The sequence below is a fragment of the Oncorhynchus gorbuscha genome, linkage group LG11 (genome assembly GCF_021184085.1).
Source record: "Oncorhynchus gorbuscha isolate QuinsamMale2020 ecotype Even-year linkage group LG11, OgorEven_v1.0, whole genome shotgun sequence".
Lineage (NCBI taxonomy): Eukaryota > Metazoa > Chordata > Actinopteri > Salmoniformes > Salmonidae > Oncorhynchus > Oncorhynchus gorbuscha.
Window position 1 is genome coordinate 41748393 of NC_060183.1, and position 16546 is coordinate 41764938.

The following is a 16546-nucleotide window of genomic DNA, read 5'->3' on the forward strand; positions in this document are numbered from 1 at the left end:
TCTGGAAAAAATAGGCATCAATCTATTGTTCCATAAAGGGGTTTTAGGGGAAAGACATCCCCCTCATCCGAACAGCTCATGCAGTTTGCACCATGCCAGGACAGAATGTATGATTAAAGGGTTGTCTGTGATGGTTTTTATACAATTTCTGTCCCATTTGTAAAACAATTCTGCCCCAGTGTCATCATTTACCTCAAGCTTTTCAATGTTCAACCATGAGGGAGAGGGACCATTGTCAAACCTCTGAGCCAGAAACCTAGACTGTGCAGCCCAGTAGTACATTCTAAAATTGGGGAGGTTTAACCTTTTAAAGCTAGATTTTAAAGGCAGATTTTTCACCTTTGGATAAATAGCGTGCCCAATTTCAACTTCCTGCTACTCATGCCAAGAATATAAGATATGCATATTATTCATAGATTTGGATAGAACACACTCTGAAGTTTCTAAAACTGTTTGAATCATGTCTGTGAGTATAACATAACTTATGTAGCAGGCAAAACCCTGAGGGCTAACTGTTCAGAATTATTTTTATTTTTTTCCCATCCCTCTTCCCTAAATTGTCTTTGCCATTGGAAATTTAATAGGAACAGTTCCTACCACTTCCACACGATGTCGCCAGTGTTTGGAATATGGCTGAGGTTATTTCTTTGTCTTAACAGGAAGTAGGCCAACTTGGAACAGGGGATACATTTGTGAGTTGCACAAGATGTGGGGAGCAGAGCTTTTTCTTTTCGTTCATGTATTGAATACAGATTGCCCCGTCTACAATTTGATCGATTATTAACGTTTACAAATACCTAACGTTGTATTACAAAAGTAGTTTGAAATATTTTGGCAAAGTTTATAGGCAACTTTTGAAATATGGACGGAATTAATCGTACAAAAAGGACCAATTGTGATGTTTATGGGACATATTGGAGTGCCAACAAAAGAAGCTTGTCAAAGGTAATGCATATTTAATATTTTATTTCAGTGTTTTGTGTAGCGTCTGCTACGCTAGCCCCTTTGTTTACTGCTGGTGAGGATGGCTGCAGGCTATCAGATAATAGCTTCATATGCTTTCGCAAAAAAGGCATTTTTAAAATCTGACATGTTGGCTGGATTCACAACGAGTGTAGCTTTAATTGAGTATCTTACACGTGTGATTTAATGAAAGTTTGAATTTTATAGCATTTTATTTGAATCTGGCGCTCTGCATTTCCCCTGGAAATTGGCCAGTTGAGACGCTAGCGTCTCCCCTATGACTGTAATCAAGGGTCAGTTTATCCAGGCTAACCCTAGGGGTTTTTCCGTGCCAGATAAACCATCTGGTCAGCTTGTCGAGAGAGGGAAAAATGCTGCGGGAGCAGGGATAGGGAGAGATTGAAACAGATATAGAAATCTGGGCAGGACATTCATTTTAATTACATTGATTCTACCCAGTAGATTGAGAGGTAGGTCCATCCATTTACAAAGGTCACCCTCCACCTTTTGCAACAAACTGGCCAGATTGAGTTTATAGAGGTTGTTCAGATTACCATCCACCATTATGCCCAAATATGTGAAGCCCATAGGCGACCATCTAAAAGGAAACTTGTGCTTGATGGTATGATGGTCAAAAACAGACAATGGTAAGATTTCACTTTTATCAAAATTGACCTTATATCCAGAGAAAGAACTATAACACTGCAGTAGAATCTGCAAGTGAGAGAGGGAGTGTTCTGGGTTTGTTAGAAATAAGACAAGGTCGTCCGCAAAGAGTGATAATTTATAGGTATGGGGGCCCACCTCAAAGCCATGTATGTCAGGGCACGTTCTAATAGACTCAGCCAACGGTTCGATGGCGAGGGCAAAGAGGTGGGGGCTAATTGGGCAACCTTGTCTGTTCCCCCTATAAAGAGGGAAGAGGAGGAAGTAATCCCATTGGTAGAAATCCTAGCTTTAGGAGATTTGTAGAGTGATTTTATCAAATTTACAAACACGGTACCTAAACCAAACTTTTCCAAGACGCGAAAGAGGTATGGCCATTCAACCCTATCAAAGGCCTTTTCAGCGTTGAGGGAGACTGCGACACTAGGTCTTTTGTTTTTGTTAGCAAGGTGAATTATATCAAAGAACCTTCTGAGATTATTGGAGGACAATCTATTAATTATGAAGCCAGTCTGATCTGGGTTGACCAACAGGGGAAGACATGACTCCAGTCTCTTAGATAGCATCTGGTGACCAGTTTACAATCTGTGTTAAGGAGAGAGATTGGTCTATAGGAGGCGCACTTTAGCGGGTTTTTCCCTTTCTTGTGGATTACAGTAATCACTGCTTGAGAGAAAGGCTCTGGAAAGCAGTTGTCTTCCCTGGCTTTTTTAAGTACCTCCATAAGGTAGGGGAACAACAGCTTCCTAAATTCTTTATAGAACTCTGGAGGGAAGCCATCCTCCCCAGAAGATTTATTAGAAGGTAAGGATTTAATGGCCTCCAACAATTCAGGAACTGAGAAGTGTTCACTCAGGCACTCGCTGTCTTCCCCTGACAGGCATGGGAGGTTGAGAGAGGAGAGAAAGGAGTCGATCTCTGATAGATCATCGCTTGATTGGGAAGTGTAGAGGTCTTCATAGAATTTCTTAAAAGTATTATTAATTTCAGTAGAGTCAAAAGATATCTCATTAGTAAGAGTTTCTATAGCATTAATTGTCCTCTTACTTTCCTCTGCTTTCAGTTGCCATGCCAATACTTTGTGAGCTTTCTCTCCAAGCTCGTAATAACGCTGTTTTGATTTAGTGATGGCCCTCTCAACTTGATATGTGTTCAGAATATTATATTTCAGTTTTTTATTTACCAAAAGCCTGTATAGATCTTTAGTCGGGCCTCTTTGGTAGGTTTTCTCTAGCTCGGAGATTTCAGATTCAAGGGCACTCCGTACTGCACCGTGTTTTCTTTTCAGCCCTTTAGTATAGGAAATTATCTGTCCCCTCAGATAGTCCTTCAATGTGTCCCAAAGAATGAAACTGTCAGGAGCGGAGGGTTTGTTAGTCAAAGTAAAAATATTGATCTGCTCTTTGATGAATGCACAAAATTCAGGTTGCTTTAGGAGTGTAGAATTGAGTCTCCATCTATATGCTCCATTTACCTTGGTAGGAATGGAGATTGATAATACCAGAGGAGAATGGTCACTAAGCAATCTGGGGAGATACTCGACATCTCACACTCTATGAAACAGTTGTGTCGAAAGTAAAAAGTTATCTATGTGTATGTGTCTTGTGTGGGTGTGAATAAAAAGAGTAGTCCCTATCCTGTGGGTGCAACTGTCTACAGATCTCTAGTAAATTGAGATATTTCATGAATGACATGGTGAGCTTGCCGGCTTTGGTAATAAGTGAGGGTTTATCAGAGGACCTATCAAGAACTGTATCTAAACAAAAATTTAAATCTCCTCCAACCAGTAGCCATCCTGGTGGTGCTTGAGTGACCTGAATGAAGACATTCTGAATAAACATATGGTCATCGAAGTTAGGAGCATAAATATTCAATAGGGTCCAAGACTCTGAAAACATATGCCCCTGCACCAAAACAAACCTGCCAGAGGGATGTTGACGCAGAAGGGGATGTGTCTACTTATCAAAATTGCAGTTCCTCTTGCTTTGGAGTTAAAAGAGGATGCAAAAACTTGTCCTACCCGTTCCCTCTTCAATTTCTTGTGTTCACTGGCTGTAAGATGTGTTTCTTGTAAAAACACAATGTCAGCCTTTAATTTCTTAAGGTATGTATAGACTCTTTTCCTTTTAATTGGGCTGTTAACTTCTTCGAGATAGGGGGCGCTCTTAATTTTTGGATAAAAAACGTTCCCGTTTTAAACAAGATATTTTGTCATGAAAAGATGCTTGACTATGCATGTAATTGACAGCTTTGGAAAGAAAAAACTCTGATGTTTCTAAAACTGCAAAGATATTATCTGTGAGTGCCCCAGAACTAATGCTACAGGCAAAACCAAGATGAAGTTTCATACAAGAAATGCCCCAGATTCTGAAGGCGCTGTGTTCCAATGTCTCCTTATATGGCTGTGAATGCGCCAGGAATGAGCCTGCCCTTTTTGTCATTTCTCCAAGGTGTCTGCAGCATTGTGACGTATTTGTAGGCATGTCATTGGAAGATTGACCATAAGAGACTACATTTACCAGGTGTCCGCTCGGTGTCCTATGTCGAAATTATTGCGTAATCTCTAGGTCCATGCGCGTTCCATTTCTTCAGAAGACAAAGGCAACTGCCACGAAGGATTTATCATCGATAGATATGTGAAAAACACCTTGAGGATTGATTCTAAACATCGTTTGCCATGTTTCTGTCGATATTATGGAGTTAATTTGGAAAAAAAGTTTGCCTTTTAATGACTTAATTTTCGTTTTTTTTTCTTACCCAAACATGATGAGGAAAACGGAGTCTCCTCATTGAAAACATCTGAAGTTCTTCAAAGGTAAATTATTTTATTTGAATGCTTTTCTGTTTTTTTGTGAAAATGTTACATGCTGAATGCCAGGCATAATCCTATGCTAGGCTATCAATACTGTTACACAAATGCTTGTTTTGCTATGGTTGAGAAGCATATTTCAAAAATCTGAGACGACAGTGTTGTTAACAAAAGGCTAAGCTTGAGAGCAAATAGATTGATTTCATTTCATTTGCGATTTTCATGAATAGTTAACGTTGCGTTATGCTAATGAGCTTGCGGATAGATTTACACAATCCTGGATACAGGTTTTTTTCGTAGCTAAACGTGACGCAGAAAACGGAGCGATTTGTCCTAAACAAATAATCTTTCAGGAAAAACTGAACATTTGCCATCTAACTGAGTCTCCACATTGAAAACATCTGAAGTTCTTCAAAGGTAATTGATTTTATTTGAATGCTTTTCTGGTTTTTGTGAAAATGTTGCCTGCTGAATGCTAACGCTAAATGCTACGCTAGCTATCAATAGCTATCAATACTGTTACACAAATGCTTGTTTTGCTATTGTTGAGAAGCATATTTTAGAAAATCTGAGATGACAGTGTTGTTAACAAAAGGTTAAGCTTGAGAGCTATCATATTGATTTAATTTAATTTGCGATTTTCTTGAATAGTTAACATTGCGTTATGGTAATAGACTTGAGGCTGTAGTCACGATCCCGGATCCGGGATGGCTCGTCGCAAGTAGTAGAGAAAAAGAAGATCTTTTACATTGAATGTGACATATTTTAGTGGATTAAGCATAAATTGGGTTTCAAATATGTAACTGAATGGAAATCTATCATTTGTAGATAATTAGGAAATGTTTAAACTTTGGTTTGAACACAGAAGTGACCTATGTGTCTCTTTTGGAAGGAAACAATAAAAATACCACCCACCCCGATTGTCAGACTAAAACAACAATCCCAACAATCAAACATGAATACACTTGTAGAGATACGTTGCTGCTCGCTTTCCATCTTGCTCTTACTAGCTAAACCTTGGCGTAAACTAAAACCTGCGAGCTCTCTAAGTTGAAAACAAACGTTGTGAATAGATATTTATGGCTGAATATTTACTGCCCACGGTAAGGGCTGCTTGAGTCTCTTTTCGAAAGATTAACATAAATGAGGGGAAAAGCAGTGGGCCTAAGCCCACTTATTTGCTTCACCCAGTGGATATGGACTAAACCAAAATATACTCTCCTGTAAATGTAATAGAACTCACCCCGCGAAGATACGGTTAGTTGAAAACAAACAAACTGCATTTTATCCCCCAGAGAGGCCGTCCTGGCTCAGATGTCGCTCAGTTCTTTGAGAAAAGTGTGCACTTCTCCCGGTGTGTTGAAGAGATGGCTTCGGCCTTTGTATTGAACTTTCATCCGCGCAGGGGGGATGAGGTAGCCTGTGATGTTCTTCTCCTTCAGTGCTTTGGCGGCAGGTCTGAACTGCTTGCAACGTCTGGCGAGATCCGCGCTCATATCCGGGAAAAGGCTGACCCTCTTTCCATCGATGTTGATGTCCCCTTTGGCTCTTGTGAGTTGCAGTATCTTCTCTCTGTCTTGGAAACGGAGGAACCTGATCAGGACGGCCCATGGGGGCTCATCTGGCCGGGGTTTCGGCACTGATGTTCTGTGGGCGCGTTCGATTTCCAGCGGCTTGGTGAAGTTGATTAGGACCTCTGGGATCAATTGAGTGAAGAAACGGACTGGGTCACGGCCCTCGCTGTCCTCTTTCAATCGCACCACACAGATATTATTACGTCTACTCTGGTTCTCCATCTGATCTACCTTGTTTTTGAGGTAGGCATTGTCCTTTTGCAGTTGTATCAAGACTTGGTCATGTCGAGCGAATGGTATCTTCAACTGTGCTAATGCGCAACTCTGCCTCAGTCGTTCTCAAAAGGAGATCATTCATGGAGGATTTCAGGTCGTCAATGGAAGAATGGAGTTCAGCCGATTTCTTATCAATTTTCATAGAAAGACCTTTGTTACCATCCTGAATTTCCCGGAGGAGAGTAGCCAGCATGTCGGCAGGCTCGCAAGAGGCTGCTGGGAGCAATAGTCTGGAACTGTTGTCTGAGTTATGAGGGCTAATGCTAATCTTGCTAGCTGTAGCGTTATCGTTATCTTGGGAATCAACAACGTTTTGGTCATCCTTCTTGCCTCTCGGTCGGGGGTCCATGGCTCTTTGGGAAGGTAAGTACTTGACAATTTATCAGCCGATGTTAGAATATTGCTTCAACGTTGTTATTTAGGTAAAAAATAAAAGTTATTCTCAGAGCTCGGTTTGTCAACGTTTGCTCAGCTCCGCCGCATCACGTGCTCCCGTGAACACTGTTTTTATTAATCATTATTACAAACATAAAACGCGCTTCTCCCTACTTCCGCTCGCGCTGCAATGAATGAGTAGCCAAGTGTAATCGATAGCCGTGCATTTTTATTATTAGCAGCTTGTCTTGTCTATTTTAATATTGATGAATATTTTACTTTCTCTGGTCATAGGAACAACATTAATTTTTGCATGAGGCATATGCGGATGCGGTACAACTCGAGTTTCTCCAGGTGGAAGACGGTGTCCCCTCTGTCTGGTCAGTCTCACCAGAGGAAAGGAAGGAGAGAGCAGGGACCGTGAGAGGCGGAACCTCTGCTGCTCTCTCTCTCCCTTTGCTGAGACTAATGCCGTGTTCAAAACAACTGGGAACTGGGAAATCTCTGACATCTGCAGAGTGTTTAAGACAACTGGGAACTGGGAATTATGTTTTCGAAACGATCATCCAACTCGGAATTCAAAGTCCGAAATGCATCTTTCTGAAGCGCAGACTTTCTTGACCTGAAGACCACTGACGTCATGATTTGAGGATTTGTAGCAATTGATCTAGCAAGAGTATGTGAGTAACGCCACACTGTCCTTGCTGGGCTTTTCTTAAAGCACAAATCATGCAGAAGAGGACTGTAGGTTCTTGTAACTTCCAGATTTCACTCTGCTGGCGTCTTGATTGGCATTGACTATCATGTTAGGATGATGACATATTGGCCCTTATAGTGCATTCTGGATTTCAGCATGAATACAGGTTTCTGAAGGGGCTCAACTCAATTCACTGTTGGTGAATAAATTAATACTTATGATTGATTATTATTTATTACTGATTGTCTAAGAGCCACCAAATATCCTTGTTTTGTCCTGGCATACACCCTGATAGATGCACACACACACACACACACACACACACACACACACACACACACACACACACACACACACACACACACACACACACACACACACACACACACACACACACACACACACACACACACACACACACACACACACACACACACACACACACACACACACACACACACCCTCAAAGCTAGAATGCTTTAATTATTGCTAATTATCGGCATGCATGTTGCTCTCCCATTAGCTCCAGGGGACCATCCCTGCCATGCTGGGATATGTAACCTGGGGGGCATGGTGTACGGTGTCTGACCCCACAACACACTCCAGGCAGACGCACACGGCGCCAGAAATATTCCAATAAATATTCAGAGTGAGGGATGTCTCATTCTGCCAAAGGGGTGCCGAAATAAAATAGGTTAATTAAATACAGGATGGATTCCCATAGAAATATAATTAGTCATTCCATGATGGATCCATGGCTTTGTCATCACATACTTCAAGTAATTCATTTATATAAACAGGACTTGGAGAATTTATTTTTTATTTTTAGGGGTTACTGAATTTATGGTGAATTATTGAAATGGTGATATATTATTATTATTAAATATATTATTTGAGCTATTAGAGGTGTTATGAAGCCAGCCAGTACAGTAGTAAGATTGGTTAGAGACAATAGAGCTACGTGGAAATCATTGTACCTAACAGAGGAGTACAGGCCACTTATTGATTTGATTCACCTTCAGGGAGTCAGAGTCATAGAGCTCTATTTTCGGCTGCTATTAACACACGCTCTTTGGCAATTTTGACTTGTCAAAGCCAGGCGCCAGGGTTGGTAATTTACTTGTCTTATATCAGCTTAGTTGTGCTGAGGGAGGGGTGTAAATCATTTAGTTGTGTCCTTAAAAACGTGCACCAATGTGCAAATTTCAAGCAGCGCTACTGGTGACATACCAAAACCTGTTCTTAGCTGTAACTCAATTGGTTATGGCATCGATTTTGCCAGCGGAGTAGCCTGATCAATGATTATATGCTAATGTTTCATTAAAATAATATATCACCAGCAGCAAAACAGTCAACAGACATTACATTTTTTTCTTTATATTGGACATTATTTTTGTCCATGCAGCTTCTGTGAAAGGTTTGGACTATTTACGCACAATTGAATGAAAGTTGTCAGTGACTGTAGGGAATCTGTTTAGGCACATTAAGTTATTATTGTTTTTCCTTTGCAATTTATTGTTTAAGAAAAATAGTTTTTCCCTTTCTTTGTAATTTATTGTTTTTCCTTTGTAATTTTGTTAACAAAATGGATCTTCCACTTTCGCCTGTTGGACATAACTGTCAAATCGCGGGAATAGTGGAGCAGGTTGAGAGTTTCAAGTTCCTTGGTGTCCACATCACCAACAAACTAACATGGTCCAAGCACATCAAGAAAGTCGTGAAGAGGGCATGACAAAACCTATTCAGGAGACTGAAAATATTTAGCATGGGTCCTAAGATCCTAAAAAGGTTCTCCAGCTGCACCATCGAGAGCATCCTGACTGGTTGCATCATTCCCTGGTATGTCAACTGCTCGGCCTCCGACCGCAAGGCACTAAAAGGGTAGTGCGTACGGCCCAGTACATAACTGGGACCAAGCTTCCTGCCATCCAGGATCTCTATACCAGGCTGTGTCAGAAGAAGGCCCTAAAAATTGTCAGACTCCAAGCCACCCTAGTCATAAGACTGTTCTGCGCTAGGATGTACCATTGCATTAGGTTTGTTCAAATAGAGCTCATAGTAATAATCTAAAAATAAATAGATTTGTCTGTTTATTTTTCTAAATGTTGTATCAGTAGAAAGAGTGCACAGCATGCAATGAATATGTATTTTTTGTGATACAAATAACTTCCGTAATCTAACTGCTCATACCCTATATATACACAAACATATGTGGACACGCCTTCAAATGAGTGGATTTGGCTATTTCAGCCACACCCGTTGCTGACAGGTGTATAAAATCGAGCACACAGCCATGCAATCTCCATAGACAAACATTGGCAGTAGAATGGCCTTACTGAAGAGCTCAGTGACTTTCAACGTGGCGCCGTCATAGGATGCCACCTTTCCAACAAGTTAGTTTGTCCAAAAAGTTAATTTCTGGCCTGATAGAGCTGCCCCGGTCAACTGTAAGTGCTGTTATTGTGAATTGAAAACATCAAGGAGCAACAACAACTCAGCCGCGAAGTGGTAGGCCACACAAGCTCACAGAATGGTACTGCGAAGTGCTGAAGCACATAGCACGTAAAAATCTGTCCTCGGTTGCATCACTCACTACCGAGTTCCAAAGCTTGCCGCCATTGAACTAGGCTAGGCCCCTTAGTTCCAGTGTTGGGAAATCTTAGCACTACAGCATACAATGACAATCTAGACGATTTTGTGCTTCCAACTTTGTGGCAACAGTTTAGGAAAGGCCCTTTGCTGTTTCAGCATGACAAATCAAATCAAATATATTTATATAGTCCTTCGTACATCAGCTGATATCTCAAAGTGCTGTACAAAAACCCAGCCTAAAACCCCAAACAGCAAGCAATGCAGGTGTAGAAGCACAACAATGCCCCTGTGCACAAAGCGAGGTCCATACAGAAATGGTTTGTCGAGATCGGTGTGGAAGAACTTGACTGGCCTGCACAGAGCCCTAACCTCAATCCCATTGAACACCTTTGGGATGAATTGGAACACCGACTGCAAGCCAGGCCTAATCACCCAACATCAGTGCCCGACCTCACTAATGCATTTGTGGCTGAATGGAAGCAAGTCCCTGCAGCAATGTTACAACATTTAGTGGAGCCTTCCCAAAAGAATGGTGGCTTTTATAGCAGCAAAGAGGGGACCAACTCCATATTAATGGAGATGTTCGACGAGCAGGTGTCCACATACTTTTGGTCATGCAGTGTCAAATCCAAACATGATTGCAAACACGACATGCACAACTCTTGTTGAAACAAGACGTCATGTTATTGTATATAAACTGTTGCTCGTGGTAACGTGGCAGCGCACTCCGAGAACGACAAAGACACCTTCCCTGTAAGCTAACACAATGTAAATATACGGAACGAGTGAAATTATAATATGCAGTGCGATTTATGTAACTTTTTTTGAACAATTTCTGTGAGGTCGTACTTTATCGCAGCTCCCGTTGATTAAAAATGATACGGAGTGTTCACAGCTGTCTTTGCGAGGGGTAAAATGGCACCCTTATTCTTTGAACTAGCTCAACGGCCATTATTTACATTGTCTGAATAAGGATACAGTCACGGCCAGGGAACAGGATTTTGTGACGCACCATTTCTCCCATAATGCACCCCACCGACCATATATCCACTGCAGGTACAAAGAGAGAGTGAGAGATAAGTCAGAGGTTAGCATTAGAAAAGAAAATGTAGGCTCTTTCTCAGTTCCTTTATCCTTGATCCCTTGCATCCTTTCTCCTCTCTTCTTTCTCAAAACGAATTAGAGGTGAAGATTCAAGGTCCCTGTTAGGAATATTATGAATAAATGACTAAACAATATTCTCATTTTAAATAGAACTGCAACTAAGTAAATGTATACTCTGTTTTATTATATCTGTTTAACAATATGAGTTCATAAGAAGGGATTATGTGAGACGGACAAGGAGTAATTAAAGTTAATGAACACCATTTCAACTAGGCAGGGGAAGAATGGGTTGTGGATAAAGTAAGCAGATAGGGTCGTTAACCTATGGTTGAACCGACGAAACTTAGCTCTGGGGTGTTTTAGATAAGGCAGTGAGTGCATTCCTAGGTTTTCTGTTAATTAGAGCTGTCAGCTAAGTGGTGATCGATAATGGTGAGGGTTCAAGAGATAATTCAGTTATGTTGTGTGACCTGTGAATGTGTTAGTGAGTTGGAATGAACTTTTAAACTCACTTAATTCTAGGTCTGGAGGAGGGGATTCATTCTAGAAGCAATGAAATGATGTCATGTTATTGTATATAAACTCTTGCTCGTGGTAACGCGCTCCGAGAATAAATTCTGTTACCTATTATTGATAAGTCTGGTCTCCGTCTATTTTATGCAAACAAGAATCTTACAAATTCTCATTAAAATAGATTAAGGGAATTCAATTAATGAAAACATATTTGAATAATTAAATTACAGTAACGGTCCCTCCCCTTGGACCTTCAAGTTCTCCTCCGATGCGTTTTGAGAATGAGGTGAGGAGATGATAGAGGGTGCAAGGAATCGAGGAATGAGGAATTAAGAAAGAACCCTTGTCGGTAGAGAGCTATCGGGAACAAAGTCATTTGAATGTGGCGGTTGATTATTCAGACTGAGAAATAATTAGTGTCAGAGAAGAGAGGTAGCATGCAGACAAATGACTATTCCACTAATAAAGAGAAGCAGTTAGAGACTCCAGGGGCTTTGCTGGTGGCAGGAAATCCATGGTCTGCTCTCTCTGCCTATGTCTAGTCTAGTTTTATATTTACCCAGGTAAGTTGGCTAAGAACATATTCTCATTTACAGCAACGACCTGGGAAATAGTTACAACCTGGGAAATAGTTACAGGGGAGAGGATGAATAAGCCAATTGGAAGCTGGGGATGATTAGGTGGCCAGATTGGGAAATTCGGCAGGACACCAGGGTTAACACCCTTACACTAAGTGCCATGGGATCTTTAGTCACCACAGAGAGTCATGACTCTCGTTTAACATCCCATCCAAAAGACAGCACCCTACACAGGGCAATGTCCCCAATCACTGCAGCATTTTTTTAAACAGAGGAAGGAGTTCCTTCTACTGGCCCTCCAACACCCCTTCCAGCAGAATCTAATCTCCCATCCAGAGATCGACCAGTACCAACCCTGTTTAGCTTCAGAGGAAAGCCAGCAATGGGATGCAGGGTGGTATGCTGTGAACCATACAACTATTCAGTAATCACCAAGGTCACCAGTTAAATACAGAGCTATAAAGGTTTATTTACACATTCATTTACTCAATCCATTCAATGGAGGCTAGAGTTAGCTACCGGAAGTACCTTTATCTAATTTCCAAAAGGGTACTTGGATTCGAAACACAGTGCATAAAATTAGGTGTTCAAGGCACACACTTGACCCCAACTCTGGCCGTTAGTGCAAGTGCATGTTACAATGTTAGAATGCGCCCAGCAGAGGTGTGTTACAGTATTAGAACACACTCAACCAGTAGCATTTTACAGTGTTAGAACACCAGAACACATTTTCAAACCTGTCTTACCGTTATCTTTGTACCCCATGCCCAGGATGACCTCTGGAGCTCTGTAGTACCGTGTCACCACGTACGGAGTCATCATGAAGCTGGTGCCTGCAGTCCTTGCCAGGCCAAAGTCCAGGATCTTCAGTGTACAATCAGACTTGACCACTATATTGCTAGGTTTCAGGTCCTTCAGACGGAAAATTTGATTAATTATATTTCTAGGTTGGAGGACGTCTCACCATGTGTATGATGCCAGCGGAGTGCAAGTGTTTGATGCCACACACACATGCATACAGTACACGTAAAGGCACACGCACTCACACACACAGGTCTTCTCACCCTGTGTATAATTCCAGCTGAGTGCAGGTGTTTGATGCCACACAGCATCTGGTAGAGCAGGTAGGACATTCTCTCATGGTCTAGCTCCATCTGAATCACCTGGCATAGGTTGGCATCCATCAGCTCCATCACCAGGTACCTGGGATGGTGATACATACAGTTATAATATGTTTTCATAACTGGTAATGCACTGAGGCTGAGACTGGCTTTCTGGACACAGATTAAGACTAAAAAGCATGTTCAATGGAGAATATGGCTGTAGTAAAATCATCTCCAGAATGTCACTGTCATCTTTGCTTCAGAAAACCCTCAACACCAGAGAGAGACAGGGTAACACAAGGAGAGGATCTAATAGCCTACACTTCGGCATAACTGTTATAATAACGTTCACTGGAACAGAGGTCTAATAAAAGAGATGAGATGCTTCAACCCAAGAGGCCCTACTCTAATGTGGGCTCCCAAGTGGCGCAGTGGTCTAAGGCACTGCATCTCAGTGCTAGAGGTGTCACTACAGACCCTGTTTTAATTCCAGGCTGTATCACAACCGGCAGTGATTGGGAGTCCCATAGGGCGGCGCACAATTAGCCCAGCGTCGTCCAGGTTAGGGTTCGGCCGGGGTAGGCCGTCATTGTAAATAAAAATGTGTTCTTGAATGACTTGCCTCGTTAAATAAAGGTTAAATAAAAAACGTATGATTCCCACTCTAATCCCTACCACATTTCTTCTCTCCTTCCTCCTTTATTCCTCCTTTACATCTATTCTCAACACAATGGACACCACACTGCAGAACATCAATGGGAATCTACATACTCTTTCTCAAAAATGTACATACTTAAAACATCTCTTGGGTAGGGGGCAGTATTTTCACCTCCGGATGAAAAGTGTGCCCAAAGTACACTGCCTGTTTCTCAGGCCCAGAAGCTAGGATAAGCATATAATTGGTAGATTTGGATAGAAAACAATTGTCTGAGTATAACAGAACAGATATGGCAGGCGAAACCCCGAGGACAAACCATCCAGGGGGGAGAAATTGAAGTCATAGGATTTTCCAATTGTTTTCTATGGGATGCCCTTATTATTAGGAACCTGGTTGCAGTTCCTATGGCTTCCACTAGATGTCCACAGAACAATTTCTAAAGACTATGTTTTTTTGAAAAATGAAGAGGTAGTCCTATTCATTGTAAGTGTCACTCCAGGTGGACTCTACTGTTTTGGTGCGCGTGAACTGGACATAAAGAAGGACATTATAGAACAAAAGGACCATTTGTCATGTTTCTGGGACTTTTTGGAGTGGCAACAGAAGAAGATCTTCAACGGTAAGGCATTAATTATGTCGCTATTTCTGACTTTTGTGGAGCACCTGCCTGGTTGAAATATGATTTTCATGTCTTTGTATGCGGGGCGCTGTCCTCAGATAATCGCATGGTTTGCTTTCACCATAAAGCCTTTTTGAAATCTGACACAACGGCTGGATTAACAAGACGTTAAGCTTTATTTTGATGTATAACACATGCATTTTCAAGAATGTTAAATATTTTAATTTGGTATTTTTGAATTTCGCACTCTGCAATTTCACCAGATGTTGGCCAGGTGGGAGGGTGCCCATAATAAGTAAAAAATTTTTTTTACTGTATATAGAAAAGACCATACTTATTTAAATTGCTGTAATACATTTTTAATTTCAAGCACATACTTTGTTGAATTTTTTTGCAGTTTTGGATTGAAAACAAACTCCATTCCTCAGAGACACACCATTCCTTGCACTACCTTGCACTGACAAGCATGCTTCCTTCCATTCACTGTAGTATCAGCAATCTACACATTCATGAATCATCCAGTACAAAAAGACAGAGCCTGAGGCTTCAAATTATACTACACTAATATCACTTTCACTGACATCACTCTTAGTGGTTATTTTCTCAGACTGAGAATAATTTAACAAGAGTCTTGAACGTACATAATATAATCTTGCTCATCTGAAATCAGACATAAGTCTGATGAAACTAGAAATGTAATTGGCCTACATAAAGTAAATATAATCTCACGATTATTCCTTTTTCCTCTGAATATTGTTTACTGTACTTACACATCCTGAAAGTCTTCTAGTGATTTCTGTGGTGTGAAAACATTTAATAAACTGATGATCTGAAAAAGAAAGACAACAGAAAAAACCTGGGTCAACATTCAGTATCAGGTTAACCAAGTCCATCTACAGTAACAACAATAACAGCACATTGCCGATTTCTTTTGCCATATTGAAAACTGGATATAGGGACACAGAGAGAGAGAGAGAGAGAGAGAGAGAGAGACAGACAGACAGACAGACAGACATCTGCTCTGTGAGGATTATATCCATGGAGGATTATATCCCATCATACACATTGCCCCAGGCAGGCAAGACATGTATTCTGGTCACATACTCACTTTATGGGGAGGGGACTCACTCTATCAGCACCACAGCATGGGCCAATAAAAGACCACAAAACACCAGCTAGACTATCATCTTGTTATTTGTTTAACCATAGAGACATCTCACATTTTTGTGATTGACACATTTCATGAGCACCAGTTCCCTGTATGCCCTCTTGGCATGGGTCTGGTTCTGAAAGGGTCTGCTGAGCTTCTTGATGGCCACGTTTCTGTCGAGGACTGCATCGTATCCGGCACTGCAGAAAACACAGGACAAAAACAATGACTTAGAACCACAGGAATGTACCAGTCAACGTACTGCCATGTGTTTTTTTTGTCCATTCTAGTCATTATGTTTCTATATGACAAAACAGGAAGTGAGTCAGAGACAGCACATGGCAGACAAATGAGAATGATAAGTGAAGTCCTGTGAAAGATTGAAGGGTTTGCTATTGATCAAGATCTGTGGTCCTGGGCTCTTCCACGGCCTTTCTGTCTGTTCTGACCATGATTTTAAACTAGCCTGGTCCCTGATCTGGTTCTGCTGTATAGCCAACTTCTATGGTAGTCGTCATGCCAAACAGCACAAACAGATGTGGGACCAGGCTAGGGTGTAACCATCTAAAGCCATTTGTGCTGATATTAGAATTACATAGGGAATACCTGTAGATTGACTTTAATGCAGACTTCTGATGCCAGAGAAAATCCACCAGAACCACCAGTGTAGACATATCCTTTGGGGCCCTGGTCAATAGTAGTGCACTATATAAAGTGCCTTCGGAAAGTATTCAGACCCCTTGACTTTTCCCACATTTTGTTACGTTACAGCCCTACTCTACAATGGATTAAACAAAATCCTTAGCAATCTAGACACAATATCCCATAATGACAAAGCGAAAACAGACATTTAGACATTTTTGGTAATA

General features: G+C 41.2%; 1 protein-coding gene across 8 annotated transcripts in view; it reads right to left on the reverse strand.

The window, feature by feature from the left end:
• Positions 1 to 16546, reverse strand: part of LOC124048657 (mitogen-activated protein kinase 10) — a 113528-nt gene that overhangs the window by 48557 nt on the left and 48425 nt on the right. For all 8 annotated transcript variants that reach the window (XM_046369653.1, XM_046369654.1, XM_046369659.1 and 5 more), the window contains 5 exons: positions 15748 to 15877; positions 15298 to 15356; positions 13212 to 13350; positions 12894 to 13059; positions 10931 to 11002 (listed from right to left, as the gene is read on the reverse strand). In XM_046369653.1, the coding sequence (XP_046225609.1) occupies positions 10931 to 11002; positions 12894 to 13059; positions 13212 to 13350; positions 15298 to 15356; positions 15748 to 15877 (566 nt within the window). The remainder of the gene's footprint in view (positions 1 to 10930; positions 11003 to 12893; positions 13060 to 13211; positions 13351 to 15297; positions 15357 to 15747; positions 15878 to 16546) is intronic.